General features: G+C 47.7%; 4 protein-coding genes across 8 annotated transcripts; 1 reads left to right on the top strand and 3 right to left on the bottom strand.

Annotated features, from left to right (window-relative positions):
- Window positions 1–581: 581 nt before the first annotated feature.
- LOC122775391 (transcription initiation factor TFIID subunit 4-like) lies at window positions 582–6,627 on the top strand. Of its 2 annotated transcripts, none has more exons than XM_044035235.1 (15): window positions 582–1,719; window positions 2,369–2,535; window positions 2,636–2,707; window positions 2,808–3,002; window positions 3,081–3,203; window positions 3,295–3,384; window positions 3,463–3,660; window positions 3,744–3,819; window positions 3,895–4,003; window positions 4,081–4,250; window positions 4,321–4,451; window positions 4,530–4,655; window positions 4,768–4,824; window positions 5,179–5,301; window positions 5,414–6,627. In XM_044035235.1, exons 1-15 carry the CDS (start codon window positions 693–695, stop codon window positions 5,558–5,560), a joined length of 2,811 nt encoding a protein of 936 aa, XP_043891170.1. In that variant the 5' UTR covers window positions 582–692; the 3' UTR covers window positions 5,561–6,627. The 2 variants fall into 2 exon arrangements, with proteins under 2 accessions (XP_043891170.1, XP_043891169.1); XM_044035234.1 differs by having other exon boundaries at window positions 583–1,719; window positions 2,805–3,002.
- On the bottom strand, window positions 6,624–13,233 carry LOC122775400 (carbohydrate sulfotransferase 8-like). 2 transcript variants are annotated; one of them, XM_044035246.1, is made up of 4 exons: window positions 12,970–13,233; window positions 9,804–9,940; window positions 8,138–8,166; window positions 6,624–8,042 (listed from the first exon to the last, which is right to left on the bottom strand). In XM_044035246.1, exons 2-4 carry the CDS (start codon window positions 9,916–9,918, stop codon window positions 7,026–7,028), a joined length of 1,161 nt encoding a protein of 386 aa, XP_043891181.1. In that variant the 5' UTR covers window positions 9,919–9,940; window positions 12,970–13,233; the 3' UTR covers window positions 6,624–7,025. The 2 variants fall into 2 exon arrangements, with proteins under 2 accessions (XP_043891181.1, XP_043891182.1); XM_044035247.1 differs by lacking the exon at window positions 12,970–13,233 and having other exon boundaries at window positions 6,624–8,038; window positions 9,804–9,823.
- A 479-nt stretch (window positions 13,234–13,712) lies between these two features.
- On the bottom strand, window positions 13,713–17,044 carry tph2 (tryptophan hydroxylase 2 (tryptophan 5-monooxygenase)). 2 transcript variants are annotated; one of them, XM_044035242.1, is made up of 11 exons: window positions 16,820–17,044; window positions 16,568–16,699; window positions 16,282–16,465; window positions 16,112–16,215; window positions 15,975–16,042; window positions 15,699–15,895; window positions 15,316–15,451; window positions 14,783–14,909; window positions 14,565–14,660; window positions 14,347–14,480; window positions 13,713–14,084 (listed from the first exon to the last, which is right to left on the bottom strand). In XM_044035242.1, exons 1-11 carry the CDS (start codon window positions 16,964–16,966, stop codon window positions 13,910–13,912), a joined length of 1,500 nt encoding a protein of 499 aa, XP_043891177.1. In that variant the 5' UTR covers window positions 16,967–17,044; the 3' UTR covers window positions 13,713–13,909. The 2 variants fall into 2 exon arrangements, with proteins under 2 accessions (XP_043891177.1, XP_043891178.1); XM_044035243.1 differs by having other exon boundaries at window positions 16,112–16,212.
- An 895-nt stretch (window positions 17,045–17,939) lies between these two features.
- tbc1d15 (TBC1 domain family, member 15) lies at window positions 17,940–26,078 on the bottom strand. Of its 2 annotated transcripts, none has more exons than XM_044035236.1 (17): window positions 25,998–26,078; window positions 25,130–25,231; window positions 24,581–24,655; window positions 24,321–24,459; window positions 24,040–24,247; window positions 23,554–23,656; window positions 23,274–23,471; window positions 23,069–23,197; window positions 22,891–22,994; window positions 22,708–22,802; window positions 22,486–22,602; window positions 20,174–20,274; window positions 19,997–20,096; window positions 19,804–19,901; window positions 19,591–19,707; window positions 19,411–19,497; window positions 17,940–18,894 (listed from the first exon to the last, which is right to left on the bottom strand). In XM_044035236.1, exons 1-17 carry the CDS (start codon window positions 26,022–26,024, stop codon window positions 18,703–18,705), a joined length of 1,992 nt encoding a protein of 663 aa, XP_043891171.1. In that variant the 5' UTR covers window positions 26,025–26,078; the 3' UTR covers window positions 17,940–18,702. The 2 variants fall into 2 exon arrangements, with proteins under 2 accessions (XP_043891171.1, XP_043891172.1); XM_044035237.1 differs by having other exon boundaries at window positions 23,274–23,468.
- Window positions 26,079–26,170: the final 92 nt, after the last annotated feature.

The raw sequence follows: 26,170 nt of genomic DNA, 5'->3' as shown, positions 1-26,170 counted from the left end.
GTAAGCCAAACTATGACGTGCTAGTCATAAGTGCGATGTATAAGGTTTCTTTGTCGTCGTTGTCTTAGTCGAGGTAGAGTCGGAAGAAATGTGTTTTTAGTCGGCGGCGGAAGATGTGGAGACTTTCCGCTGTCCGGATGTTGATGGGGAGCTCGGACAGTGAACAGTCTCGAGTTCTGCGAATGCCTCTGCGATCCTCTCAGTGAGGGGGCAGCGAGCCGGTTTGCCGATGCAGAGCGGAGTGGACGGGCTGGGGTGTAGGTTTTGATCATGTCCTGGATGTAGGCTGGACCGGATCCGTTTGTAGCATGGTTTGTGACTTTGTGTCACTGACGTCAATCTGAACGTTGGATTTCAAACTCCGAAGAGACAAAATCAGACATGTAGTGATGGAGGCAGCAGTGTGTGTGTGTGTGTGTGTGTGGGAGAGTGAGTGTGTGCGTGTGTGTGTGTGGGAGAGTGTGTGCGTGTGTGTGTGTGGGAGAGTGAGTGGTTAACAAACGTCTGAGATGAAGACGCTCAAGAAGCGATCATGTGACGTAGACATCAGATACTTACACTGTGTGTGTGTGTGTGTGTGTGTGTGTGTGTGAGAAGTCTGTGTGCTGTAGTTCTATGCTGAAAATCCAGCTCGATCCTCGGCGCATGCGTACATTCTAAAATACGATTTGCACAACGGTCCGACATCAAAGATGGCGGGAGCCTCCGACCCACTGGAGGACATGCTCTTCAATGAGGTGGACGAGAAAGCCGTCAGCGACCTCGTCGGTTCTCTGGAGTCTCAACTGGGCGACAGAAAGATTCCCGCCGCCTCGTTTCCCGGCGGGAGTCGGGAGGCAGCTCCGCCCGCCGCGGGCCACTTCTCAGGGAAAGAGCGTGATCCAGCGGGGTCCGCGGAGCCGCAACAAGGGCATCAGAAAGCGGGTCTAACCCAAGAACCCCGCGCCAACGAGCCCCTGTCTGCTCCCAGCCTCTCCTCGTCCTCGTCCTCCGGGGCCGTCATCGCTGTTGGAGCGAGTCCTCTCTCGGCTTCACCCGCACTGGGACCCGTAACTTTGAGCTCTCAGCCCGCTGCTGCTAGCTTCCACCGGGCGACTGTCCTGGGTCCGAGTGTGGTTCCCGGCTCGTCTAACGAGGTTTCCAGGAGCGACTCTCCCGCCCCGCTGACGTTAAACGGCGGGACGGTGAAGTTGGTGAACTCTCTCTCCGGGTCCAGTTCAGTCATCAGCTCCGTCAGCTCCACCTTACCGGTACTTCAGCCCTCACTGGCGCCCTCGCAGAGACACCCGAGCCCGGTGACCAGCGGTGCGCAGAACGGGGTCGAGCCCAAAGGCGCCCCGACCCCGGCAGCCTCCAGCCCACAGGTCCAGAACCACAACAGTCCTCTGATCCACACCAAGACCCTGGTGCCCAGTCCGCCCGTCGTCCTGGCCTCCAGCACGCCCCCTCCCGCCACAGCCCCGTGTCCGGTCAGCCACACTCAGACCGGGACCGGTTCAGAGAAGCCCGCAGTCAACGGAGTGGCTCAGCCCGCGGTGACCGTAGTGAGGCCACCGGGCGCTGCGGTGGTGGCCCCCGGCCTCCACCAGCAGAGGCCCGGGATGGCGGGCAGCGCCACCCGGGTGTCCGCCCCGCAGGTGCCGCTGTCTGTGCGGCCTCCACTGCAGCAGACCACGACCACGACCATCCAGCTGCCGCCTGGGTTCACCATACCTGCAGGTGAGAGCACACCTGAGGGGTCACCTGTGATGTCACAGTTCCTCAGTTCTCAGACTCCAGGGAGAAATTTCTCATGGAATGAAACAATAGATTGATATTAATAATCAATGTGTGGACACGTCTGTCTATGTCTGTCCACACAAATATACATCTGTCTATGTCTGTCCACACAGAGACACATCTGTCTATGACTGTCCACACAGAAACACATCTGTCTATGACTGTCCACACAGAAACACATCTGTCCATGTCTGTCCACACAGAGACACGTCTGTCTGTGTCTGTCCACACAGAGACACGTCTGTCTGTCCACACAGAGACACGTCTGTCTGTGTCTGTCTACACAGAGACACGTCTGTCTGTGTCTGTCTACACAGAGACACGTCTGTCTACACAGAGACACGTCTGTCCACACAGAGACACATCTGTCTATGACTGTCCACACAGAAACACATTTGTCCATGTCTGTCCACACAGACACGTTTGTCCATGTCTGTCCACACAGAGACACGTCCTCAAACTTGATCATATAAAATCATGTGACTATAAATGAGTGAGGTCGTTAAAGGTCACTGACTGTCTGACACCACAGTCAGATTGTGTGACAGGAAGTGAGGTCACATCATGGCTGTTTGCTCCTCCCCCTCAGGTATGGTTCTGGTGCGGACAGAGACCGGGCAGCTGGTCATGGTTCCTCAGCAGGTTCTGGCTCAAGCTCAGGCCAAGCAGGCGCAGACGGCCACCAACATTGGCCCGAGACCTGCGGTGCCGACGGCCGCCGCTACCATCCGGGTCAGCACCGCCCCCACCGCCACGGTCAGACTTCAAAATAAAAATCTTACTTCATGTTTGTAAAAAAAAAATAAAAAATGCTGGAGTTTAACCTCCCTCTGACCTTTGACCCCTGACCCGGCAGGCTCCTGGTTCACCTCAGACTGTCCGCCTGGCCACACCCACCAGAATGGTTCAGTCCACCACTGCTGTACAGGTGTGTGTGTGTGTGTGTGTGTGTTAAAAGCTTGTTTTTGTGTGTGCATGTGTGTGTGTGTGTGTTAAAAACTTGTTTGTTTGTATGTGTTTGTCAGAAGGCCATCACAGCACCCCCTGCTGGTGCAGCCATGTCAGTGAAGATGACCACACCTCAGAAGGCGCTGACGGTGATCACGGCTGGGGGGGCAGGGCCGCCTGTGGCCAAACCCGCCGGTGTCGCATCCACGTCCCTGACCAGCACCACGGCCGCACCCCCGGCCACGCCCCCGGCCAGAGTCACTGTGGTTTCCCAGGTGAGTTGTCGTTGACACGCTACCACAGCACCCTGTGTGTGGCGCTGCTGTTTGACACGGCGTGTTCTTCTTTGACAGGAAATGCAAGAGAACGTGAAGAAATGCAAGAACTTCCTCGCCACACTCATCAAATTAGCATCGCACAACTCGCCGTCCCCAGAAACGTCCAAGAATGTGAAGGCGCTGGTTCAGGACCTGCTGGTAAGACGACCTCGCTGCCTTCGCCGCCGCCACCTTCTCATTGGCCGCTCGTTACTTTACCTGCTTTAACCTGACGTGTGTGTTTGTTCAGGACGCCAAGATTGAGCCGGAGGAGTTCACCACCCGACTGCAGGCGGAGCTTAAGTCCTCGCCTCAGCCCTACCTCATCCCCTTCCTCAAGGTACCTTCACACTGTCGCACGTGTCACACCTGTCACGCCGTTCACACGCTTTGACTCCGCCCTGTTGTGTTTCTTCAGAAAAGCCTCCCGTCCCTCCGTCAGTCTCTGCTCAGCAGTCAACAGTCTCTGGTTGTGGCCACGCCCAGCAGCTCAGCTCCGCCCCCGGCCACCCCCGGCTCCGTCACGACCGCTGCCATCAGACCACGGCTACCCATCAGTCCAGCCGGCGGCGCCACCGTCAGGCTGAACACGCCCCTCACAAGCACAGCTGCTCTGGTACGATGACTCAGCACAAATGTGCTGACCAGGAGAAAAGTATGGTTATTGATTAACGTGTGTGTGTGTGTCTCCTCTCCCAGGCCGCTGGTCGACCCGGGGTCCACACAGTCCAGACCCGCTCACCTGTCGTCATCAGTCACACCCTCAGAAGTCCAGGTGAGTGCCGGCCGCTGCAGTTCTGAGCCGCAGCACCAGGTGGCGGCGACCTCTGACCTGCTCTGTTTCCTTCAGCTTCTCTCATGAGAGGAACCGCGGCGACTGTCGCCGGCAGAGGTCTCGTCAACCAGGCGTCTGCAGCCAATCAGAAGAAGCTGAGTGATCCTGGGGGCGGGACTTTCAGGTGACGTCCGTCTCATTTCTGAACAATCAAAGAATCACTAAGCCGCACACCTGACCTCTGACCTTTATCCTCCTCAGAGACGACGATGACATTAATGACGTGGCGTCCATGGCTGGAGTCAACCTTAATGAGGAAAATGCCCGTATCCTAGCAACCAGCTCAGAGTTGGTGGGCACGAAGATCCGCTCGTGTAAGGACGAGTCCTTCCTGCCCGCTGGCGTCCTGCACCGCCGCGTCCTGGACACAGGTATGTCACCGCTCACCTGCGCAGGCGAGGCCATGCTCAGCCTTCGTTCACGTTCTCTTCTCGTCTTCAGCGAGGAAACTGGGCGTGACCGAGGTGTCGCTGGAGGTGGTCAACTTCATTTCCCACGCAACTCAGTCCAGACTGCGCTCGCTGCTGGAGAAGGTTTCAGCCGTCGCACAGCATCGCTCAGACGGCGGCAAGGTGAGTGCACGCAACCCGCCTCTTCAGCCGCGGTTACACGCCCTGCTGACTCCTCTCCCTGCCCCTCCCCCTCCTCAGGATGAAGATCAGTGTGAGCAGACGTCAGACGTTCGTTCGCAGCTGCGTTTCTTCGAGCAGTTGGAGAGGATGGAGAAACAGAGGAAGGACGAGCAGGAGAGAGAGATTCTGCTGAAGGCGGCCAAGGTACGACCACGTTTGTCTGGGGTCAAAGGTCGTGGGGCGGACACTTGTTTGGGCCAAAGGTCGTTGGACCGACGTCTTCATGGGACACTTGCTGTGCTTCTTTTTTTTCCAGAGTCGAGCTCGACAGGAAGATCCTGAACAGGCTCGCCTGAAGCAGAAGGCCAAAGAGGTTCGTCCACAGGTCACATGACTGTCCATAGGTCACGTGACTGTCAGCTGAGTCAGAGAGAGTGGGTTAAAAAACCGCAAAAATAACAGATTGACCACAGGGGGGCAACAGTGAGCCATTCACATGCTTAGTTTTCATGACTCTGCAGATTTAACATAGTTTTCATGACTCTGCAGATTTAACAGATGGTTTTCATGACTCTGCGGATTTAACAGATGGTTTTCATAACTGCAGATTTAACAGATGGTTTTCATGACTCTGCAGATTTAACAGATGTTTTTCATGACTCTGCAGATTTAACAGATGGTTTTCATGACTCTGCAGATTTAACAGATGGTTTTCATGACTCTGCAGATGCAGCAGCAGGAATTGGCACAGATGCGACAACGAGACGCCAACCTCACAGCACTCGCCGCCATCGGGCCTCGCAAAAAACGCAAGCTGGACTCATTGGGAGGAGCCACAGCAGGTGCAGAGGTAAAAAGATGATGTCACTCACAGTGGTTGCAGTTTCCAGTCTTCAACAGCAGAGTGCGCGTTCATGACTCGGTCAGAGTGTTGTAACGCTGCTCTCTGTCTCCCCCCTCAGGCGGCCTCTGGCTCTGCAGTGTCGTCGTCTCGTCAGCAGCTGCGTCAGAGGATCACACGCGTTAATCTCAGGGATTTCATCTTGTGTCTGGAGCAGGAACGCAGCACGTCGCGCTCGATGCTGCTCTACAAGGCTCTGCTGAAGTGAGGGGGCGGGGCCACAGCACAGCGCTTCACCTGATGCCACGCCCTCGTTCCTGTCGTCTCTCCACTCGTCCACGTCACGTCACGTTTAGCTGTAGCGCGGCGCTTCACTATGGTAACGACGGGGTCACGTGGCCAAACGTAACCCATGCCGTGGCTGTTTGACGAACTGTCCGCGAACGCAGCGTTCACGTCAATGTGAGCGGGTCATTCATTATTACCCACAGTGCACCTGCACCACTGAAGGGTGGGGTTAACACAGGTCTGAGGTCACATTCTTCGTGACTCTGGTGATGTCACAAGACTAATTTTTTTTTTATTGATACAGTCGTGGAAGAGGAGGAGGCGGAGCTTATTGAAGGTTTTTGATCATGCTTGGATGTTGTCATAGCAACTGGCTGCTGATTGGATGAACTGTGCTACAACAGCTATGCTAATGTCTGCTAGCAAACGCTTATCACACCTAGACACGCCCACTGTTGCCAGGCCTTCCTGTGATTGGTCCAAACCCAGAGTGTGTGTGTGTGTGTTACAAACTGGTTAAAGGAGCAATTCCACATTTTAGTTCCATATAACCTCTGACCCTTCATTCAGTGCGAGGTCACATGACCAGTGACATCATACATTAAATTGACTGATCAGTACATTAATCACAGTTTCAGATGATGTTCTTAGTATTCATGCTAAGCTAACTGCCTTTAGGTTGTGCTAGGCTAGCTGTTAGCATCAGATCATGTCAATGTGAAAGGAGCTGGTTCTCCTCATCCCCCGCCCCCTCCTCCTCCCTGCTGACAACTTATTTTAACCATATGGTCACATGATCAGTTTTACAGAGTGAACATGTCACGCCGAGTTCTCCTGATGCATCATGGGTAATTAACCAGTCAGAGCTCAGGTGGTGCGTGTCTGTGTGTGTGTGTGGTTTGTCTTCTGGTCTCTCATTGGTTGTTGAGCTGACGCTGAGTCCAGGACACAGCGCCCTCTGATGGACTATTTATATTTCCTACACTCTGACTCACTTCAGGTGATTTTACAGACGTTTGTACCTTTGAAATAAAAACATGAAATTAAGTCAAAACATGGTCTGTCTTTTATCAGGAAGTGACACGTTATAAACAGGAAGTGACATAAAATATCATTATAAACAGGAAGTGACACATTGTTTTGTTTTCATTTAAATATTTGTTTACATTCATTAATCACACGGTAAACAAACAATCGCCAGCTCACACTGTGACTAACGTGATGTTAACATGGCGTCAGACTGACACTGTGTGGCTGCTAGGCAACCTGATGGACACTGGACCATCTGATGTGGCATTCAGGCATCAATGGATATTAGATATTTTTGCGGCAGCGTGTTGAAAAGGTTACGATGACATCACACACAGCTGTTCACTCCACCACCAGGTCACAGGTCCACAGAGAGGTTCGGCTGTGTTGCCATGGCAGCGGTGCATTGTGGGTGCTCAGTGCAGGTCTTTGAAGGGTTTGGGGTAGTTGAACATCAGGTAGTCCATGTAGTAGAAGTCGTAGGCCTTCTGCCGCTCAGTGGCATCGAGCAGAGAGAAGTATTTCTGCGTCATCTCAGACGACGTCCTTTCGGCCAGCGGGTTCCTGTCTTTGAAGTCGGGGAAGCTGAGGTTGGCGGGTGCTCCAACACTCCGCAGTACAAAGTCTGCATCGTCCTTTAGACTCTCGAACTTCCCTATGAAGGAGTAGTGGAGCAGGCAGGGGTGACACAGCTGACTCACCGGCTCCCAGTGAATGTCCATCCCCACCGGCCGATGCACGTCCAACAGGTACTGGACAAACTCCCGGAAGGTGACTCCTGCGCCGGTGTGCAGTGCGGAGCGCGTGGCGTTGGTGCGGTACCTGGAGATGATGGGCCGTCCGAACACAGGGTGGTAGTAGGAGTTTGGACTCTCAAACTTGTCCCGAAACGCTGACACCAGGCGCTCGAAAGGTTCCCTGACAAACAGCACCTTGGTGTAAGAGCCGAGTCTGGCGGCGATGGCGGCGTGGTCGTAGCTCTCCAGCCGCCGCAGCCGGTTGGTGTAGTGTACTGCGTCGTGAGGAATGTGCTGTGTGGAGGTGGCGCTGCCACTGAGCACCATCAGCACCCGCTTCCAGTTGGAGCAGCCGGCTTTGGGCACCTCGCAGTACAGGAGGCGGGACCTGTCCTCCACGTAGACCCGTGACACCTGCCGCCGAGAAACCCGCTGCTCCACCGTGCCACCCGTCTGGTATAAGGCACAGACTTCGTCCAGCCGGCTACGGCGGGCGTCCTGGGTCCTCGCCAGCCTCAGCTGCTGCTCCTCCTCTGCACCAGCAGGGGCCCCACTTTTCAGAAGCAGCTTCCTGCGACGTTTGGTGACCTGGTGCCGGGATCCGACCAAAGAGTCGTCAAACACCGGCGGAGACGACCTCTGCTGGCTGAGGTCAAAGAAAACGGAAGCTACTGAGCCGTCAGCTAGCATCACTTCCTGAAACAAAGAGAGACACCAGGTCAGGGGGCGGGGCATGGGGCAGAAACTATACTTACTGAACTTTTCATGGTGTGTGTGTGCGTGTGTCTCACCTTGTCAGGAGCCACAGCCACACTTACACCTGCAGAGAGACAGATGGACACTGAGCTGAGGACAACAGAGTGCATGTGTGTGCCTGCGTGTGTGTGCGCGTTATGGGGGCATTTCATGCCAGCACAAAAAATACAAATGCGATACGCGTGCGTATTGTACACCAAATAATGAAGGGTGACGGGTGATAAGTGTCATGCCACTTGCGAACGCAGCAGACGCCTGTGTGCACGCTAAATAATAATTTTGTATTTAATTTAATTTAATTTAATTTAATTTAATTTAATTTAATTTAATTATATATTTTTATTAAAATTAATTTCTTTTAAATAATTATTTAATTAATTATTAATGCATTATTTTAATAATTTATTGATTTAAGGAATGAAAAACTTCAAAATAAAGATATCCTGACAGCTCTGATTCATCTATAAGTTCTGCTTTCTTCTCAACAATCCCGTATGAACCTGAGACAGCTGATCTGTGTAGATAGAAAATGAATAACTGTCAGGTCCTGATGATCCAGTGTATCTTGTGTGTAAATGCGCACAGCCTCTTCCTCAGTTTCACGCCTGAGCAATGGTACAGTCCATGATAGACCTCAACATCCCGTTATAGGCGTGCACACGCTATATATATATATATATATACGTATATATATATATATATATATATATATATATATATATATATATATATATATATATATATATATATATATATATATATATATATATATATATATATATATATATATATATATATATGTATATATATATATATATATATATATATATATATATATATATATATATATATATATATATATATATATATATATATATGTATATATATATATATATATATATATATATGTATATATGTATATATATATATATATATATATGTATGTATATATATATATATATATATATATATATATATATATATATATATATATATATATATATATATATATATATATATATATATATATATATATATATATATATATATATATATATATATATGTATATATATATATATATGTATATATATATATATATATATATACATATATATATACACATATATATATACATATATACACATATATACACATATATATACACATATATACATATATACATATACACATATATATACATATATACATATATACATACATATATATATATACACACATATATATATATACATATATATATATATATATACACACATATATATATATACATATATATACATATGTGTGTGTGACTGAAATAGCCTAAACTGTCACATCGGTCTCTCTTGGTAACACATGGACTGCTTGAATTGTGAAGCGAAGCAGCTGTTAAACTCAAAATTCATCATCATAAAGTAAGTAATTATTTGTACATTGAGACGAGCGTGCGCACAGGCATCCGCTGCCCGTTTGATTTCCACAAACACTACACAGTGTGTGTCTGTACACTCATGTAGAATTGTACTTAACAGTCACGCGTGGTCTTCATGTCACGTATTCATGTGACGATCAGAAAATAATTCCACGTCATGATGTCACGACGATGTCATGAAAAGTAACACCATCATGACATAAGTGATGCTTTAACTTTTAACCGAATGATAGAACAGCAGGTGGCGCTGTGCTGTGGTCACACTGACCTGGCATCTTCTGCAATACCAAGACATCCTGTAGGTGGCAGAGCAGCAGCACAGATCCAGCTCCAAGCACCATCAAGAGCCACAAAGAAAAAAGCAGAGAGGAGGGAGGGGCCATGGTCCACAGGGGGGCGTGGTCCCTGAGGAGGGGTGTGTGGTAAAAAAATAAAAAAACATTATCACAAAAATAAAAGCGCAGATGACCTGAGGTGACCTCCTGAGTCTGTGACGTCACAGTCTACTGGCCGATATATTTATATTGTAATATATATATCGATATATTTCTAAACGAGATATAACACGGGACAATATCGCTTGTATCGATATAATTAATTTTGCATTAATGACAATACATGAGCCGCAAGTTCACACACACACCGACACTTTTTCTGCAGTTTCTCCTCTGTTTTGCACAAACGCCTCACTACATTTCCCGCTACATCTCTGGCCGCTTCATTTCTTCATTTCTCCTCTCTCCCTCCCTCTCCTGTCGTTGCCTCAAACATGACACTTTGAGTGTGACCGGCTGATGATTGGTTGTTCTGCCTTAAGTCCCGCCTCTCTTGGTGTGTTAGATTTATTGTTCAGCTCGTGCTGAGGAAGCGGGAACTAGCTGGTTCATTATTTAATTATCATATCAACAAGCTGTGTTAAATATCTATGTGAAATAATTGAGAAAATTGTTCAAACCCAATTAAGCATTCATTTGGAAAACATTTTTATCTAATATGCTTATTATAGCATATTAGATAAATTAAATATTATGCTTAGAAAAAATATCGAGATACATATCGATTATCAGCATTCAGCTAAAGAATATCGTGATATGACTTTTAGTCCATATCGCACAGCCCTACATTTAAATCACAAATGTGCGCCACTGTCCACGTTTACGTCACAGATGTAATTATACCCCAAAAAGCAGCCGTACCAAGAGCTTTGTGTGTTTTCAATGTGTCCTGAAGGTCCACACACGGAGCTAAGCACGTCTGCGGGGCCAGTCCCCAGACTCCGGGTTTACCTGCGGGACGAGTCACTCACCCTGTGTGGGTTGGGCTAATCCAAAACAGTGAAAACAAGGGGGGTGTTCTCTGAAGACACGCTGTTACCTGGGAAACACGGCTGTTATAAAAACACGCCCATTAGGACTTGGTACTTTCCTCCTGACGAAATAGACTCTATGAAATGAACATGGCAAAAAATATTCTTATGTTGAAGGTTAAAATTGATGTAACCATTGGTTAATAATAAATGGGTCAGTTTGTCTCATACTATTGTTCTCTGTTCTCTTGTTCTCAGTAATTTCACTTGATCAAGCCTATTCTAACACTCCACACTACAAAATAAGTCAGTGTGAATGTGTGTAAAGTGTGTGTGATTTGTGCTGATATCGTATCGGAAGTGAAAAAGTTGTATCGGGACATCCTTATTTTGATGTGCCTCAGCGGCGGAAGATGTGGAGGCTTTCTGCTGTCCGGATGTCGATGGGGAGCTCGTTCCACCATTTGGGAGCTAGGACAGTGAACAGTCTTGAGTTCTGTGAATGCCTCTGCGATCCTCTCAGTGAGGGGGCAGCGAGCCGGTTTGCCGATGCAAAGCGGAGTGGGCGGGTTGGGGTGTAGGTTTTGCCCGCTAGCTCACCGGTTGGCCGCTCAGCTGATAGCTGAAACCTGGCGTCCTGAGTGTACAACAGAAAACCGGAGACCAGAGCCTCGGTGTTGGAGACAGTAAACAACGAACTGCTGATGTGTTTTAAGTCCACATGGAGCCGAAATCTGCGGCTAAGAGCTGAGCAGCTAACAGCTGGCGCCGCTAAAAACTAGTGGCAGGCATTACGTCACCAGCAACGAAGATGGTTAAGAAAAATTTATCGGAGTAAAAGTACACTTTTTTTACCTTTTACACAATTTAGGAAAATAACAGCGCCATTCTTTCTTTCTTCTTAGCCAGCAACTGCTCACCTGCACCGTGTCCGCCATATACTACCAGTATATCGCCCAGCCCTAAGGCTCCGCCCCCGAGCTACCTCATCTACACTGAGTTGCCGCATGGCCACAAAGTTCACCGGTGAACCCCTGTTAGCCCTTCATGGAAAACTGTCTGTAAACAAGTTTTGCTGTGGTTAGCGTAGCTACAAAACATGCTATTATGTTCTTAAATGATAATCTGAGGTGAGCTCAGTGGGCAACATGGCTGACCAGGTGAGTCTGGATCAGCAGATCAGATCAGGATTCTGAGCTCAGAGATGAAGGCGGCAGAGGAGGCGGGGATGTTTATGTTGTTCTGTGAGATTACAGCGTCATTAATCCCAGCAGCAGTGGTGGATTTACAGATTATATTCTGATTATCTTCATGGTCATTTCAATCATCTTTCTGGGACTGACATCACCATGAAGAACGGACATCACCATGACAACAGCTATCAGTTGAAACAATGAGTGACCTTTGAACTCAGACCTGTCCGTCAGGTTCTCATGTTGCCTAATGTTGGACATCGTGAGAGGAGCAATGATTGTGAGTCTCATTGTCTTCACTGTCTCATCATCCTTGCCTGGAGCTGTGGGCGTGACCCATGATCACCTGATCCATGACATCACTGAAACTGTGCCTCTGTGTGTGTGTGTGCACATGTGTGTGGTTATTTTTAGCAGTGAGCAGAGTAATAATTCAGTGTGATCACACAGCAGCTTGTTCAGCTCTGCTGTGACACAGGAGATGAATCCTCCCCCTCCTCTTCCTCACGCCCATGATGAAAGTGTGATTCAGTTCAAAATTGAAAATGAATCAAGTCAAAACCTGTGCATGTGAACAACGGTCAACGGCTGAATAAAAGCTAAAGAAAAGCTAATAAAAAGCTAAAGAAAAGCTAATAAAAAGCTAAAGAAAAGCTCATACAAATCTCATGAAGAGCTAATAAAAAGGTAAAGAAAGTCTAATACAAAAGGTAAAAAGATAAAGAAAAGCTAATAAAACGCAAATAAAAAGCTCAAAGAAACCCTTAAAAAAGTTCGTACGTAGCCGGTTTAAAGTCAGTACACACGGAAACCCGGTACAAAGTCGATGAAGTCCGTTTCAATATTCGGTTAAAAAGCCTCTAAAATGCTCTGAGTAGAAACACGGAACATTGCCGGTTAAATGAGCCGCTGCAGCTGCCGCTTCACTCACTCACCTGTGTGGGGATGAACATGGACGCTGTCGGTGGAGTTTCCCGCTCCGCTCAAAGTCTTCTTCTCTCGGGGAGAGGACACCGTCAGCGGGGACACACACAGAGAGACGAGCCGGCCACAGAGACAGACGAGCCGGGCACAGAGCTCCGCGTCTGCACGCTGATGGAGCTGATGGAGCGGGAGGAAGCAACGAACACGCCCAAACTTAGCGAGACACACACACACACACACACACACACACAGCGATCCGCGAGAGGAGGAGAAGACGGCGGACAAGATGGCGTCAAGTTCGTGAGCACAGCGAAGAAGAAAGCGGATGTGAGGCAGTGCCCCTTCAAAATAAGATCAATTCGCCACTGTAACATGAAGACCAAGACCAAGCCTTTCAAATATGTGACATATTTACATAAAGAGTGAGTTTTTCAATAAAACAGAGAATATAAAAGACTAATCTTATAAGGAAAAATTCGGGGGACTGCGTGTGTGAGTGAGTGCTTCGATTGGTTGTTGTTTACCACCTCTCTCTCCTGGGAGTCTCTGTGCAGCTGACACCAAGAGTTTGCCAGGCAACTGTGTGTGTGTGTGTGTACACATGTATATACACTGTATATGTATATGTGTATATACACTGCATATACATATATACATATATAAACGTAATAAATAAAGATAATTATTGACATGTCTGAACTCATACTGTGATTGGTCGGTCTGTGTTTGAGGGCGGGGCAGGAAAGAGTCCAGGTGACATAAAACATTTGTTGAGTTTATTAACGATGAGAATAAACACAAACAACAACAACATGTCAACAACACAAACATCATCAATCAATCACATACACTTAGATTATTGATTACTATCTATAGATCTGTATCATTTTATGTCTTATGATTCTCCAAAAGGTGACCAATCAATGCTGAGAGCTGAGGTGGGCGTGGCCTTCATATTCCCATGTAGGTGTTCATCTTGGCGAGGGCGTCGCAGACGGTGGTGAGGTCACTGCGAAGGTCAAGAACTACGGCCTCGATGCTCCGTGTGTCTTTGAGCAGGTCCACGCTCTGAGTGTACGGGTTATAGTAGACGGAGAAGGGACGCTTGATTGTCTTCGCAAAGTCTCTGAGGACACAAAGAGGACAAGAAGAGGACGAGTAGAGGGCAAGGACACAAAGGGGACAAGAAGAGGACAAGAACACAAGAGAAGAGGACACAAAGAGGAAGACAAGAGGAAGAGGACAAGAAGAGGACGAGGACACAAAAAGGAAGAGAAGAGGAAGAGAAAAGGACTAGAAGAGAACGAGGACACAAAGAGGACAAGAAGAAGACACAGAGAGGAAGAGAAGATACACAGACGCACACACACACACACACAGACACACACCTCATCTTCTCCTTAGCGTCTTCAAAGCTCTCAGAAACAAAGTAAACGTCCTGAAAGGTCGTGATGAGACATTCCTGATTACAGGTCGTCTTGGGGTCAAAGGTCTTCACACAAGCCTGGTCAGACAGAGCATGCTGGGAAAAATGAAACAGAGCATGCTGGGAAAAAATAACAACTTCCATTGTGTGTCTCTGTGTGTCTGTGTATGTTTGTAGTACCCTCAGTTCTCCTATAGAGGACAGCAGTCCAGCTCCGTACGCTCTCAGCTGTTGGTCTTGTTTGCAGAGTCCAAACTCGATGGTGAAGAAATAACACTGTAAAAACACACACACACACACACACGATTCACACTGCTGCCTCTAGAGGTCACTATCTCTGCGCTACACACCCACTTATTTTAAGTAAGTATTTAAATAGAATCAAAATTTTAACTCACAGTGGCAAGTTTTTGAACGTCGTCGTCAGACGCTCCCAGAGATGCTAGTCCGATTTCCTGAGAGAACTGAGCAAACCTGGGGTCGGCCAGCAGGGGGACGTGACCCAGCAGCTCATGACACGCATCACTGCCAACAGGAAGTTAGACACGCGACGACAGGAAGTTAGACACACGCGACGACAGGAAGTTAGACACGTGACGACAGGAAGTTAGACACGCAACGACAGGAAGTGACACAGACAACGAAGGAAGTGACACACACACAACAACGGGAAGTTAGACACGCAACTGCAGGAAGTTACACACACAACGATGGCAAGTTAGACACACAACGACAGGAAGTTAGACATGCGATGACAGGAAGTGACACACCAACGACAGGTAGTCACGTGTGTGTACTCACAGCTCAGGTGTGTGTGTGTGTGCATGTGTGTGTACTCACGGCTCAGGTGTATGTGTGTGCATGTGTGTGTGTGTGTGTGTATGTGCATGTGTGTGCATGTGTGTGTGTGTGCATACGTGTGTGTACTCACGGCTCAGGTGTGTACAGTGGGTCTGTGCTGTGACGGATGTACTGAGTGCAGTTAAACACTCTGAACGCCAAACCTGCCAGGAAATCTCTGGGAGACAAATAACCAGCTACAGGACGGACTGTGAAACCAGAGCGCTCTGACAGACAGACAGAGAGACAGAGAGAGGGAGAGAGAGAGAGACAGACAGACAGACAGAGAGACAGAGAGGAGAGGGAGAGAGACAGACAGACAGACAGAGACAGAGAGAGGGAGAGAGACAGACAGACAGACAGACAGCGAGAGGGAGAGACAGAGAGAGAGAGAATCACCTTTCTGAAAGACAGAGACGTCCTCCAGTTGTGGGATATTGTCCTCTCTGGAGCCACACACACACACACACACACCTCTCAGAAAGACAGAGACGTCCTCCAGCTGGGGAACATTGTCCTCTCTGTAGCCACAGTGTTGGACGAGCAGTGGCAGGTTCTTCACGTGTTCTCTGCAGGCGTGCGTCGGGTAAAGTTTGGACAGTTCTCTGAAGACCACGCCCCACGTCCTCACTTCCTCGGGCGTGTAGTCAATACGAGGGACAGGCTGACCGCTGAGGGGGGCGGAGACAAGCGCTCAGAGCTCCAATCACAGACACAGTCAGAGACAAACGGACACGATGCTGGACTTACTGCTTGTAATTCATGGCCACTTCCACAAAGAACTTCCTGCGCTGACGATAAACCTCATCTTTAAAACCCTGAGGTCAGAGGTCAGAGGTCAGAGGTCACCTGAGACTGAGGCTCTGTCATGTGACAGTGAGACTCACAGGATGGTCGGCATCCAGCTCAGAGCCGTACATCAGGACTCGCTGAGAACATCGATCCAGCTCCGAAATCTTCATGGGAAACCACGGGACGTCGTCCTCACCTGCTGAGAGACAACACGTCACATGACATCACTTCCTGTCAGGGGGTGGAGCCGTGCAGGTGTTCATACCTGCCTCCTCCGCCCACACGTGAGCCGGCGTGTTGAAGGAGAGGACGTTGACGTGATCTTTGAGAAGCTGCAGCAGCTCGTTAAACTCCGCCTTACTGCAGCTGCAGTCGGCCAAGATGTCCACCTCGTCAGAGACGCGTGTGGACGGACGAGACTCGATGTGGTTCAGGTTCACACGCTTCTCCTGCAGGGGGTGACACACACACACACACACACACACACACAGACGCTCACCCTGTTCAGAGTCTGGTTCTGGACCTGGATCAAAGTCTGGTTCTGGACTCACCTGGAAGATTTTCAGAGCTTTGACCAAACCTCCAACCTCATTCTTCAGAGAGAACACCACTGCAGTTTTCCCAGAATCCTCTCTGCTCTCATCAAACTTCTCGTTGATTGGACAGAACGATGGGCGTCGAGACTGGACAGAGAGGACAGAGAAGACAGAGTGGACAGAGAGGACAGAGTGGACAGAGTGGACAGAGGTTCTGATGATGCGTTTGTTCACCTTTTATTTGAAGGTGAAGGAAATGGTCCTCACCATCTGTCCTCCTCTGTGTCTCTGCTGGTCAAACATGGCTGAGTCCAGGGACAGTCCTCTCCTGGACCAGTATTTGGTAGAGAACATCATCATGGCCGCTGGCTGCATCCTGGGAACTGGTTTCTTCATCACATGAGACGACGCCATGGGGAACCAGTGGGTGTACGAGTACCACGTCTCCAGCCTGTCCACCTGTCTGTCCCTCTGTGTGCGTCCGTCTGTGTGCGTCTGTCTGTCCCTCTGTGTGTCTGTCACTTTGTTCGTCCTCTCTTATAAACTGATGTGGGGGGGAGGAGCTTCTGGCTGTAAGACGTCAGTGTGTCTGTCTCCTTTGAGACACACACACAGGAGGGACATGTGTGTGCGTCTCTGAAGACGTGGTTGTCATGGAGATGAGTGATTGACAGTACCTCCTGTGTGTCCCTCACAGATGTCCTCTGGATAACGTGAGGCTCAGCTGAGACAATTTCCTGCAGAAGAGGAAATGAAAGAGAGCACCGCGCCGCCGTCTTTGTTGTGGTTTATGAGCAGATCAGCTGATACGCCTCACATCAGAGCAGCGGGGGGAGGAGGCGGGGCACGGGGTGATGTCCGTCAGCGGTGACATTTACATGCGTGACATTTCTCAAATTGGGCCACACGGTGGTGTAGTGGTTAGCACTCTCACCTTGCAGGGAGAAGACCCGGGTTCGAGCCCCGGTTGGAACAAGGGCCTTTCTGCATGGAGTTTGAATGTTCTCCCCGTGTGTGCGTGGGTTCTCTCCGGCTTCCTCCCACAGTCCAAAAACATGCAATGTGGGGATTAGGTAAATTGGACACTCTAAATTGACCGTAGGAGTGAGTGTGAGAGTGAATGGTTGTTTGTCTCTATCTGTGTGTGGCCCTGCGATGGACTGGCGAACTGTCCAGGGTGTACCCCGCCTATCGCCCGATGTAGCTGAGATTGGCACAGCACCCCCCGCGACCCTCTGGTGGAGGATAAAGCGGTTAGATGATGACTGACTGACTGACATTTCTCAAATTCACATTGGCCACGCCCCCACACCAGCAGACAGGTGATGTCACTGGAAGTCATCACCTTTCATCAGGAAGTTAAGGAAACAAGGAGACTCGTGAGGAGTTAGGAAAAGTGCACCAACTTTATTTCAAACAGAAGACACAGACAGTGGCGCTGGGGGCGGGATTTATAAATCTGAAAATCTAAAAACCTTCACTGTTGAACATGGTTTCCATGGTGACACTGTCTGAAAGGTCAGAGAACGCTTTTAAACACTTTTATTGTGAAAGAGCCACACGTGCAGCTTCCTGTTCGCTGAAACTTTGATTGGCGTGACAGGCTCATTTCCCAGAATGCAGCAGTGTCCTCACACATGATTAATACTGAGAAGAGGCAAATCAACAACCTGCAGGTCTGAAGCCCCGCCCACCGGCTCCCAGTGTGGGTGTGTCCACTCAGAGAACTAGGGTCACACAGATGACGACATCATCAGTCATGTCAACATCAGAGGGTCAGTGACCTTGTCCTTGCCCTCAGTGATCACATGTTCAACTCTTCACACCTGGGTGTTCTCCTGTGATCATGTGATCACCTCTAAAGTCCCTGCCCCTTTATTTTGATCAACACTGTTACCATACCTGTGTGTGTGTGTGTGTGTGAATCATGGACGACAGAGTTGAACATGTGATCAGATCAGGGCAGATGTTAACAGCTGATCGACTGCTGATCACAGAATCCTTCAGATTCAGTGGCGCCCCTCTGTGGCTTCTTTAGAATCATCAATGACAGAATCAATCAATGCAGGAATTACAAAAATAAGATTCTTCTCTGCCGGAGGAAGTGGGAGGAGACAGCGCTTGCCGTCCTGACTCAGTCTGTCTCTTCACTACGAAATGAAGGCAACTTTGTTGTGTGAACTTGAGTCCCTCAAGTGTCCGTGGACATTGGAACATGTGTCCTGTCGCTGTGATACTGGGGGAGGAGCAGTGGGAGGAGCAGGAGAACCGGCGTCTCTCAGGTCAGAACCACATTCTTCTGCACTGAAGCCCAGAATGTCTGTGATGGAGTCGGGCAGATCCTGAGGACCATAAACATCACATCAGAAAACAAGGAGAACCAATCACGATGACAATGACATCATCGTCTCATATTTAGCTCTAATCACTTGATACAAGAGCTCAGACATGAACCATCTCCAGAACATCCTGAAGACTCCTGGGTCTCAGATCCGGACTCTGGTGAAAATGCTGACTCACTGAAGCTGAGCCTGATGAATCCTAACACTACACCACAACAGCGCCCCCTACATGTCACTGTCACTGTGATGTCGCTGTCATGTCACTGTGCTTTCAATGTGATGTCGCCGTGATGTTACTATGATGTCACAGTGATGTTCCTATGATGACACTTATTTTACTGTGATGTTATTATGATGTCAATGAGATGTTGCTGTGATGTCACTGTCGTTGTGATGTTCTTATGATGTCACTGTGATGTTCCTATGATGTCACAGTGATGTCACTTATTTTACTGTGATGTTGCTGTGATGTTATTATGATGTCAATGTGATGTTGCTGTGATGTTGCTGTCGTACCTTACAGCTCCTCAGCTGGAGACTGATTCCCTCTGCTTTCTGAAGAATCTCCTCAATGTCTAGTTTCATCGAGAGCTCGTTGATGTGCTGCACAACCAAACAAATGTTAGAATCAATGTAGCTCCACCCACATTACAAAGTGGTGAGCGCTTCCCCCTGCTGGAGGCTGACAGTAGTTACTTTGAGGATCTCGTTGAAGCCATAGTTCTCCTCCATGATCTTGCGTTTCTCTGAATCCAGGATGGAACAGCAGATGAGCAGGTGGAAGTTCTGACATGGAAGAGCAGTCCACATCACCTGGCCATGACATCACACACACACACACACACACACAGTCACATGGGAAACTGACCTGAGACACATGCATGCATGCGTGTGTGTGTGTGTGTGTACCTCCCAGAGCCGCAGGACATCTTGGAAACTGAGCTCCCTCTTGAATCTGATCAACAGCCAGCGGAAACAGAAGTACAGGAACCCTGAGTCTTGAGACTCTGAGAGACAGAAAGAGGACATAGACTTATAAAAGCATGGAGACTGGTTGTGAGTCGGGTGTTTCCGTCACAGTGATGACTTTGTGTTTTTGTACCGAGGTAGTTCCAGAAGGACACGTCCAACAGTCGCAGCAGAGAACTGAGGTGAATCAGCTGAGTCTTCATCCCCTGCATCTGCTCCTCAAAGTTCTGGTGCTGTAATACAAACACAGCAGTGAGATCACTGAGTTCACACCTGACAGGTGAGAAGACGTCATGTGTGTTTCACTTACCACCTGGTCCATGAAGGACACAAAGCACCAGAATGCGTCCACCTCGTTCTCCATCACGTAGAGAATTGGCGACAGCAGGTCACTCATGCCCTGAACATAACCTGAGCAGGACACGAGGTCAGTAAGCAGATGCTTTAAAGTTAACAAGTTCCTCATATGACCCAGTCACGTTCATGCTCCACTAATGTTCCATCTCTCTGCCTTTCATTCAAAGGTTATTCTAATGTTCCTGCTAAAGTTCCTGTAATGTTCCCGATAAAGTTCCTGTAATATTGCTGTGATGTTCCTGTCAAAGTTCCTGTAATGTTCCTATAATGTTCCTGTTAAAGTTGCTGTTAAAGTTCATGTCAAAGTTGCTGTTAATGTTCCTGCTAAAGTTGCTGTTAAAGTTCCTGTAATGTTCTTGTTAAAGGTCCTGTAATGTTCCTGTTAAAGTTCATATAATGTTCCTGTGAAGGTTCCTATAATGTTCCTGTCAAAGTTCCTGTAATGTTCCTGTCAAAGTTCCTGTAATGTTCCTGTTAAAGTTCCTGTAATATTCCTGTTAAAAGTTCCTGTTAAAGTTCCTGTAAGGTTGCTGCTAAATTTGCTGTTAAAGTTCCTGTAATGTTCCTGTTAAAGTTCCTATAATGTTCCTGTTAAAGTTGCTGTTAAAGTTCCTGTAATGTTCCTGTTAATGTTGCTGTTAAAGTTCCTGTAAGGTTGCCGTAAAAGTTCCTGTTAATGTTCTTCCAATGTTCCTGCTAAAGTTGCTGTTAATGTTCCTGCTATAGTTGCTGTTAATGTCAAAGTTCCTGTAATGTTTCTGTTAAAGTTCCTATAATTTTCCTGTAATGTTCCTGTTAAAGTTGCTGTTAAAGTTCCTGTAATGTTCCTGTCAAAGTTGCTGTTATGTTCCTGTTAATGTTGCTCTAATGTTCCTGCTAAAGTTGCTGTTAAGGTTCCTGTTAATGTTCCTGCTATAGTTGCTGTTAAAGTTCCTATATTGTTCTTAATGTTCCTGTTAAGTTGCTGTTAAAGTTCCTGTAATGTTTTCTCCAAAGTTGCTGTAATGTTCCTGTCAAAGTTCCTGTTAAAGTTCTGCTTAATGTTCCTGTCAAAGTTGCTGTTAAAGTTCCTGTTAAAGTTGCTGTTCAATTTCCTGTTAAAGTTGCTGTCAAAGTTCCTGTAATGGTCCTATTAAGTTGCTGTTAAAGTTCCTGTAATATTTCACTGTCAAATTTGCTGTAATGTTCTTATTAAAATTGCTATTAAAGGATTCTGTAATATTCCTGTTAAGTTGCTGTTAAATTTCCTGTAATGTTCCTGTTAATGTTGCTGTTAAAGTTCCTGTAAGGTTGCCGTAAAAGTTCCTGTTAATGTTCTTCCAATGTTCCTGCTAAAGTTGCTGTTAATGTTCCTGCTATAGTTGCTGTTAATGTCAAAGTTCCTGTAATGTTTCTGTTAAAGTTCCTATAATTTTCCTGTAATGTTCCTATTAAAGTTGCTATTAATGTTCTACTATAGTTGCTGTTAAAGTTCCTATATTGTTCCTGTAATGTTCCTGTTAAAGTTGCTAATTACAAAGTTCCTGTAATGTTTCTGTCAAAGTTGCTGTAATGTTCCTGTCAAAGTTCCTGTTAAAGTTCTGTAATGTTCCTGTCAAAGTTGCTGTTAAAGTTCCTGTAATATTCTTGTTAAAGGTCTTGAAATGTTCCTGCCAAAGTTCTGTAATATTCCTGTTAAAGTTCCTATAATGTTCCTATTAAAGTTGCTGTTAAAGTTCCTGTAATGTTCCTGTTAATTTTGCTGTTAAAGTTCCTGTAAGGTTGCCGTAAAAGTTCCTGTTAATGTTCTTCCAATGTTCCTGCTAAAGTTGCTGTTAATGTTCCTGCTATAGTTGCTGTTAATGTCAAAGTTCCTGTAATGTTTCTGTTAAAGTTCCTATAATTTTCCTGTAATGTTCCTGTTAAAGTTGCTGTTAAAGTTGCTGTAATGTTCCTGTCAAAGTTGCTTTAATGTTCCAGTCAAAGTTCCTGTTGAAGTTCAGCAATGTCCCTGTCAAAGTTGCTGTCAAAGTTCCTGTAATGGTCCTGTTAAAGTTGCTGTTAAAGTTCCTGTAATGTTCCTGTCAAATTTGCTGTAATGTTCTTGTTAAAATTGCTGTTAAAGTTCTGTAATGTTCCTGTCAAAGTTGCTGTTAAAGTTCCTGTTAACGTTGCTGTTAAATATCCTGTTAAAGTTCCTGTTAAAGTTGCTGTCAAAGTTCCTGTAATGTTCTTGTTAAAGTTGCTGTCAAAGTTGCCGTGCAGAGTCGGTGCTGCGTGTCTCACCCAGGTCGAAGTCATACATGCAGTAGGTCATCAGGATGTCGTGGAGCAGAACCAGGCCCGGGTTGTCGATACCTTCATAGAATCGGTTTGTTCTGTCTGTTCTGTTCACGTCTTTCTCTGAAAACAAACAGAGATCTTAAAGACTGACTCCGCCCCACACACACACACGCCATGGTGTTATTGATCAGTAATAGTGATCAATAACAGGATCACGCATCTCACCGATGAGACTCCTGTAGTCTCTGAGTCTGGAGTTCCTCTTCTCCTGCTCCTCACTCACCGACTTCCACTGCAGCTTCATCCTGAAGTACTCGTCTCTGTCAACCACCACAACAACATCATCATCAGCAGCGTAAACAACAACAACAACCTGAGCTGTGACAGACACGTGTCCAGAGGACGTACGTCTTTTGTCTCTGCAGAAACTTCCTGTCCTCCAGTGAACTGTCCCAAGGAAAATAACCCAACAGAAACTTCCAGGCCTCTTTCCTCACTGCATGACTGAGTCCCTGCAGACAGACAGGTAGACAGTCAGAGACAGACAGACAGACAGACAGGTGGACAGTCACAGGTCAACACTTGCCCCTCTGAAGATGTTCTGTTTCAGCTGACTGGTCCGGACCATACTTCCATCTAAGTCCTGGTGTTTGATCCAGTCCTCCATAGACAGAGGCTCCGCCCTCATCACCTGAGGCCGCACCCCCAGATCGATCTGACGACACGTGACATCAACACGTTCATACATGACTATCAATGTGTCCTTGAATACCCTCAGGCTCTCTGCTCACCCTGGTGATGACCTCAAAGCCCGGCTCCGCCTGCTGGTTGATCTCCAGTCCTGGAATCACTTCACCCAGCAGGTCAGGCACTTCCTCCGGGGGGCGCTGGTGCTGCTCCTCCGTCCCCCGGAAAGCATCAAAGATGTAGTTGGTGACTTTGGAGAAGCCGCCGAGTGTTGTCACGTAAGGATCTTTCCTCAACTTCTGCTGCGTCAAAAGTAAACGTGGTAATGGTTCTGAGCAGCAGGGGGCGCTGTGTCAGCACGTCACACATGTGTGTGTTACTCACATGAATGATGCCGAAGTTGTTGTCGTCCAGAAGGTTTTCGAAGGACTGAGACAGAGCTTTGTTTGGAGTGTTGACCATTAGACACTGGTCATCATCTGGACACCTGCACACACGCACACACACACACACACACACACACACACACACACACACACAGGGAAAGACAGAGGACGTTAAAGAAACACCGGTCACAAAGGAGTGACGCTTTTCTGTCAACCAATCAGCTGACTGTTGTGGGTCTAGCTCCGCCCTGACTGTACCATTACTGTGGTAACTCAAGGGAAGGGGACTGAAAATGGAAACACAACAAAACTAAAGCAGACCGTTCCACTGGGTGGAAGATTTGACCACTGCTCCAGAAACTTTTTAACAAAGAAAAGGGACCACATGTTGTGAGCAGAAGGCGGGGTTAGAATCTGTTCACATGGCTCATGAAGGCTCCTTCTCCTGACCTATGTTTGTTGACCTTCAGTCGTATGAACTTACTCAGTGAGCAGAGCAAATCTTCTCAGGCTGTCCAGGAACTCTCTGCTGCCGCCCTGGTGGAAGTGCAGAGCAGGCAAGTTGGTGGAGCAATCCTTCAGTTTGAAGGTGAGAACGCTCCAACCCTGAGTCCTCACAGTGACGGACCTGAGGTCACTGATGCTGACGGTCAGCACCCACCTGCTCCTCTCGTGGCTGTGGTTCAGAGTGCCTGTCCAAATCACAAACAGTGACATCAGAGGTGATGTCACTTCCTGTCCATGAACACGCGACAGTGAACTCACCGTCTCCGTTGGCGCAGGGCTTCTTTTTGAAGGACACCGCGTTGACCATATCCCACTCGGTCTCGTAGCTGTGCTGCGTCTCTAACTGCTGCGTCCTGTCAGCCGGACCTTGAGACCACTGCACCACCGAGCTCGAGTCCTGGGGGAGGGGCCAACACACACACACACACACACACCAATGACCCTCATCAGTTCACACACTGATGACAAATGGGTTAAAACAAAACTACCGAGTCATGATTCGGTTGTCAGGCACAAACCTTTCCAGCACACTGCATGTTGGAGATGTCCACAGTGTCCTCCAGAGGTCTGTAGTCCACCATGATGTCACCATCCTGAGGGTGGAAACACACACACACACACACACACACACACACACAGGTGTATTATGAAAGATGAAGGCTCTTGTTGCTGTGTTTACTTCTGCACTTTATCTTTCACTCTTCTTTAACAACTTCCTTTGAGGTTTTACATTCTGTTGTGAGTTTTAGATTTGAAATTGTTGGACTCCCTGGAAGAAGACATGAACTTCCTGGATAAATAAAGGATACAATAATGTCTTTCTCTGGTCTTTCTAAACTGAACTCTGGTTTACAGGAACTTTTCGCCTCAGTCAAGGCCACCTGTAGAACAACCCAGGCTCTGCCCCCACACTGTGTCCGTCCGTCTGTCCACAGTGTCCGTCCATCTGTCAGTCCACACTATTTCTGTCTTTCCACACCGGGTCTGTCTACACTAAAATCATCTGTGAAATCATCTGATCATCTGTTTTCAACAATAACATCATTTGATACCAACACGATTCTCACCTTGTCCACGATGCGCAGGGTCCCTGAGATCAGGACGTCCTGCTCCATGCTGTCCTCATCTCCATTGGGACGAATGAAGACGCCGTCATGTTCAAACACTACCTGAGACACAGATTAAAGATGTCCACTTTGACACTGATGTGTGTGTGTTTAAAAACATACAATCATTCACTAAAAACACATTAGCTGTGGGATTGTCAACGTCCAATGAAGTGGAAACTAGTTAAATTCGTCAGTGTAAAATATCTGGATGTGGGTTAGTTAAACTAGTCAGTGTAAAACATCTGGATGTGGGTGAGTTAAACTAGTCAGTGTAAAACACCTGACTGTGGGTTAGTTAGACTAGTCAGTTTAAAACATCTGGATGTGGGTTAGTTAAACTAGTCACACTACTGACACCTGGTCAGCACTGACTGTGATGAGAGCGCCCCCTGTGTTTGAAGCGTGAGTAGTCAAACAGACTCAATGACATTAAAATCTCAACGTATTCTCAAAATATCGTAGATTTAACGAGGTGAAGAACATAGCGGACCAGAACTAGAACCATCGACGGCACGAATCAGAACCTGGACCCGGACCGAGGAGCCACGGACCCACAATGGCTCACACTGCCAGAGTCAAAGTGGACAGGGGACAGGGGACAGGGGACAGGTTCACGGTCTAGAACCACTTCGTAACAACATGCTAACAGTGACGTTAGCAGTTAGCATGTAGCTCCAGACTGCTCTGCGTCCTCGTCCACATTTTGTGGCTGTAGCTTCTGTTAGCTCAGCGGCTAACTAACCGGACTAAGCTGGTCGTGACCTGATCGTGACCCGGTTGTGACCCGTTTAAACGGACTGTGTGGGACAGAAGTAACGGCTCTTACCTTCTGGACGTAACCCGCCGCCATCATGTCTGCCTGACTCCTAATGACGTCAGCAGCTCACGTGTCTGTCAAAGTCCAAAAACAAAAAGGGACAAGTCAGCTTCCGGTGAAGAGGAGTCCGCTTCCGGTGCCGTGGAACGCTGAGTCTGCTTTTCCAAAACGTTGAAGGAAAT

The sequence above is a fragment of the Solea senegalensis genome, linkage group LG10 (assembly GCF_019176455.1).
Source record: "Solea senegalensis isolate Sse05_10M linkage group LG10, IFAPA_SoseM_1, whole genome shotgun sequence".
Lineage (NCBI taxonomy): Eukaryota > Metazoa > Chordata > Actinopteri > Pleuronectiformes > Soleidae > Solea > Solea senegalensis.
Note: the sequence above shows the minus strand (reverse complement) of the source record. Positions and strands in the feature narration are given on the sequence as shown.